The following is a 5,000-nucleotide window of genomic DNA, read 5'->3' as shown; positions in this document are numbered from 1 at the left end:
TCATCCCATCCACATACAGCATTATCTGTCCCAGAGCTAAGAGAGAGAGAGAGAGAGCGAGAGAGAGCGAGAGCGAGAGCGAGAGCGAGAGCGAGCGAGAGCGAGAGAGAGCGAGAGCGAGAGCGAGCAGAGCTTTGAGCAGAGCGAGAGCGAGAGCGAAGTCAGATGCAGAGCGAGAGCGAGAGCGAGTATTGCTAGAGCGAGAGCAAGAGAGAGAGAGAGAGAGAGAGAGAGAGATGAGAAAGAAAGAGATGAAGAGGGAGTGATACAGAAAAATATAAAATATACAGTGAGGGAAAAAAGTATTTGATCCCCTGCTGATTTTGTACGTTTGCCCACTGACAAAAACATGATCAGTCTATAATTTTAATGGTAGGTTTATTTGAACAGTGAGAGACAGAATAACAACAACAAAAATCCAGAAAAACGCATGTCAAAAATGTTATAAATTGATTTGCATTTTAATAAGGGAAATAAGTATTTGACCCCTCTGCAAAACATGACTTAGTACTTGGTGGCAAAACCCTTGTTGGCAATCACAGAGGTCAGACGTTTCTTGTAGTTGGCCACCAGGTTTGCACACATCTCAGGAGGGATTTTGTCCCACTCCTCTTTGCAGATCTTCTCCAAGTCATTAAGGTTTTGAGGCTGACGTTTGGCAACTCGAACCTTCAGCTCCCTCCACAGATTTTCTATGGGATTCAGGTCTGGAGACTGGCTAGGCCACTCCAGGACCTTAATGTGCTTCTTCTTGAGCCACTCCTTTGTTGTCTTGGCCGTGTGTTTTGGGTCATTGTCATGCTGGAATACCCATCCACGACCCATTTTCAATGCCCTGGCTGAGGGAAGGAGGTTCTCACCCAAGATTTGACGGTACATGGCCCCATCCATCGTCCCTTTGATGCGGTGAAGTTGTCCTGTCCCCTTAGCAGAAAAACACCCCCAAAGCATAATGTTTCCACCTCCATGTTTGACGGTGGGGATGGTGTTCTTGGGGTCATAGGCAGCATTCCTCCTCCTCCAAACACGGCGAGTTGAGTTGATGCCAAAGAGCTCCATTTTGGTCTCATCTGACCACAACACTTTCACCCAGTTCTCCTCTGAATCATTAAGATGTTCATTGGCAAACTTCAGACGGGCCTGTATATGTGCTTTCTTGAGCAGGGGGACCTTGCGGGCTCTGCATGATTTCAGTCCTTCACGGCGTAGTGTGTTACCAATTGTTTTCTTAGTGACTATGGTCCCAGCTGCCTTGAGATCATTGACAAGATCCTCCCGTGTAGTTCTGGGATGATTCCTCACGTTCTCATGATCATTGCAACTCCACGAGGTGAGATCTTGCATGGAGCCCCAAGCCGAGGGAGATTGACAGTTCTTTTGTGTTTCTTCCATTTGCGAATAATCGCACCAACTGTTGTCACCTTCTCACCAAGCTGCTTGCCGATGGTCTTGTAGCCCATTCCAGCCTTGTGTAGATCTACAATCTTGTCCCTGACATCCTTGGAGAGCTCTTTGGTCTTGTCCATGGTGGAGAGTTTGGAATCTGATTGATTGATTGCTTCTGTGGACAGGTGTCTTTTATACAGGTAACAAGCTGAGATTAGGAGCACTCCCTTTAAGAGTGTGCTCCTAATCTCAGCTCGTTACCTGTATAAAAGACACCTGGGAGCCAGAAATCTTTCTGATTGAGAGGGGGGAAAATACTTATTTCCCTCATTAAAATGGAAATCAATTTATAACATTTTTGACATGCATTTATCTGGATTTTTTGTTGTTGTTATTCTGTCTTTCAATGTTCAAATAAACCTACCATTAAAATTATAGACTGAATTTCTTTGTCATTGGGCAAACGTACAAAATCAGCAGGGGATCAAATACTTGTTTCCCTCACTGTATATATAACCTTTGACTGGTAATGTACAGTGGGGAGAACAAGTATTTGATACACTGCCGAATCTGCAGGTTTTCCTACTTACAAAGCATGTAGAGGTCTGTAATTTTTATCGTAGGTACACTTCAACTGTGAGAGACGGAATCTAAAACAAAAATCCAGAAAATCACATTGTATGATTTTTAAGTAATTAATTTGCATTTTATTGCATGACATAAGTATTTGATCACCTACCAACCAGTAAGAATTCCGGATCTAACAGACCTGTTAGTTTTTCTTTAAGAAGCCCTCCTGTTCTCCACTCATTACCTGTATTAACTGCACCTGTTTGAACTCGTTACCTGTATAAAAGACACCTGTCCACACACTCAATCAGACTCCAACCTCTCCACAATGGCCAAGACCAGAGTGCTGTGTAAGGACATCAGGGATAAAATTGTAGACCTGCACAAGGCTGGGATGGGCTACAGGACAATAGGCAAGCAGCTTGGTGAGAAGGCAACAACTGTTGGCGCAATTATTAGAAAATGGAAGAAGTTCAAGATGATGGTCAATCACCCTCGGTCTGGGGCTCCATGCAAGATCTCACCTCGTGGGGCATCAATGATCATGAGGAAGGTGAGGGATCAGCCCAGAACTACACGGCAGGACCTGGTCAATGACCTGAAGAGAGCTGGGACCACAGTCTCAAAGAAAACCATTAGTAACACACTAGGCCGTCATGGATTAAAATCCTCAAGCCAGCGCATGTCCAGGCCTGTCTGAAGTTTGCCAATGACCATCTGGATGATCCAGAGGAGGAATGGGAGAAGGTCATGTGGTCTGATGAGACAAAAATAGAGCTTTTTGGTCTAAACGCCACTCGCCGTGTTTGGAGGAAGAAGAAGGATGAGTACAACCTCAAGAACACCATCCCAACCGTGAAGCATGGAGGTGGAAACATCATTCTTTGGGGATGCTTTTCTGCAAAGGGGACAGGACGACTGCACCGTATTGAGGGGAGGATGGATGGGGCCATGCATCGCGAGATCTTGGCCAACAACCTCCTTCCCTCAGTAAGAGCATTGAAGATGGGTCGTGGCTGGGTCTTCCAGCATGACAACGACCCAAAACACACAGCCAGGGCAACTAAGGAGTGGCTCTGTAAGAAGCATCTCAAGGTCCTGGAGTGGCCTAGCCAGTCTCCAGACATGAACCCAATAGAACATCTTTGGAGGGAGCTGAAAATCTGTATTGCCCAGCGACAGCCCCGAAACCTGAAGGATCTGGAGAAGGTCTGTATGGAGGAGTGGGCCAAAATCCCTGCTGCAGTGTGTGCAAACCTGGTCAAGACCTACAGGAAACGTATGATCTCTGTAATTGCAAACAAAGGTTTCTGTACCAAATATTAAGTTCTGCTTTTCTGATGTATCAAATATGTCATGCAATAAAATGCAAATGAATTACTTAAAAATCATACAATGTGATTTTCTGGATTTTTGTTTTAGATTCCGTCTCTCACAGTTGAAGTGTACCTATGATAAAAATTACAGACCTCTACATGCTTTGTAAGTAGGAAAACCTGCAAAATCGGCAGTGTATCAAATACTTGTTCTCCCCACTGTGTGTATATATAATACTTATTTTCCACCATAATTTGCAAATAAATTCATTAAAAATCCTACAATGTGATTTTCTGGATTTCTTTTTCTCATTTTGTCTGTCATAGTTGACGTGTACCTATGATGAAAATTACAGGCCTCTCTCATCTTTTTAAGTGAAATACTTTTTTCCCCCACTGTAAATCAGGACAAGACCGAGGTACTTATTGTTGGAGCCAAAAGCAGAGAGAGAGAATTTGGCCGCGCATTTAAATTCACGGGCAATAAAGATAAAACCTAGGTGTTATTTTAGATTCTGAAGCAGGCTTGACTACTGTAATGCTCTCCTGTCTGGTCTTCCCAAGAAAGCCATTGGTCAACTGCAAAACATACAGAATACTGCAGCACGGGTACTGACCAAGACCAGAAGGAGAGCACACATTACACCGGTTTTAAAGTCTCTGCACTGGCTGCCTGTGAGTTTTATAATTAATTTTAAGATTATTCTATTGGTTTTTAAATTAATCCACGATCTTCTATTGGTTTTGTGCACCCCAATACATGTCAGACATGCTTTTAAGTTATGTACCCAGTAGGTCCCTCAGGTCCTCTGGCACTGGCCTTTTAATTATCCCAAAGCCTTGGACCAAGAGGCATGGAGAGGCAGCCTTTAGTTACTATACCCCCAGCCTCTGGAATAGCCTGCCAGAGAATCTGAGGGGGGCCGAAACTGTGGACATATTTAAAAGAGATCTTCAAACACATATTTTTAGCTTTGCTTTTCCTTAAGTATCCAAGATGGCGTAGCAGTGTGGTCGTGTTTTCTGTAGTGTCCTTGTGTAAATAGCCAGTTTATTTTAGTTTTTTGTCATTTTTGTATATATTTCTCAATTTTACTTTTCATTCTTTAACTAAATATACTGGGTGATCTGAAAAGTCATAGTCAATCGATCAATAATATTATAATACTTTTAGCAAAAATGTTTATTTTTAATTCACAATCTGTAGAAGCAAGTCGTTCAGTTTTTATTGTTATTCTTTCGTTTTTTAACCTCTTATGTTTGTAGTGTAGTAAATATTTCACTTTTTTTTCTTCATTGTTTTTATTATTATAATAATTTTTTCCTGTGAAACACATTGCATTGCAATAAATGTCTAAAATGTGCTGTATAAATAAAGCTTGATTTGATTAGACGCCATACCTCCAAGGATGTAGTGCTGGTAGTTCTGGTCGACCTCTGCTCCGACCTTGATGAGACAGGTCAGGCCCTCTGCCATCACAAACTCATGGACCAGGTCCTTGTCATCCTGAGACACAACACACACTCCCACATCAAACCACATCCAGAAGATTCTTACTGTGTTTTTGCACCAGGTTGTTTGTGTTTGGGGGAAATAAATCACCTAAACAAAGTGACCGATTGAGTCTGTCTTCATATACAACCTTTATTTTTTGTTTTATTATTTCACATTACTTTATTTTCAACAGGTATATGTTATTCTGTTCTTTGGCCAGTGGGTGGCAGTAA

General features: G+C 42.4%; 1 protein-coding gene across 1 annotated transcript in view; it reads right to left on the bottom strand.

Moving 5' to 3' along the window:
- Window positions 1–5,000, bottom strand: part of LOC121538524 (FH1/FH2 domain-containing protein 3) — a 157,030-nt gene that overhangs the window by 78,992 nt on the left and 73,038 nt on the right. Inside the window, exons 5-6 of the mRNA XM_041846639.2 lie at window positions 4,674–4,779; window positions 1–36 (exon numbers count right to left, since the gene is read on the bottom strand). The exon at window positions 1–36 is cut by the window's left edge and continues 59 nt beyond it. Coding sequence (XP_041702573.2) covers window positions 1–36; window positions 4,674–4,779 — 142 coding nt within the window. The remainder of the gene's footprint in view (window positions 37–4,673; window positions 4,780–5,000) is intronic.

This window comes from Coregonus clupeaformis, chromosome 24 (genome assembly GCF_020615455.1).
Source record: "Coregonus clupeaformis isolate EN_2021a chromosome 24, ASM2061545v1, whole genome shotgun sequence".
Taxonomy (NCBI): Eukaryota; Metazoa; Chordata; class Actinopteri; order Salmoniformes; family Salmonidae; genus Coregonus; species Coregonus clupeaformis.
Note: the sequence above shows the minus strand (reverse complement) of the source record. Positions and strands in the feature narration are given on the sequence as shown.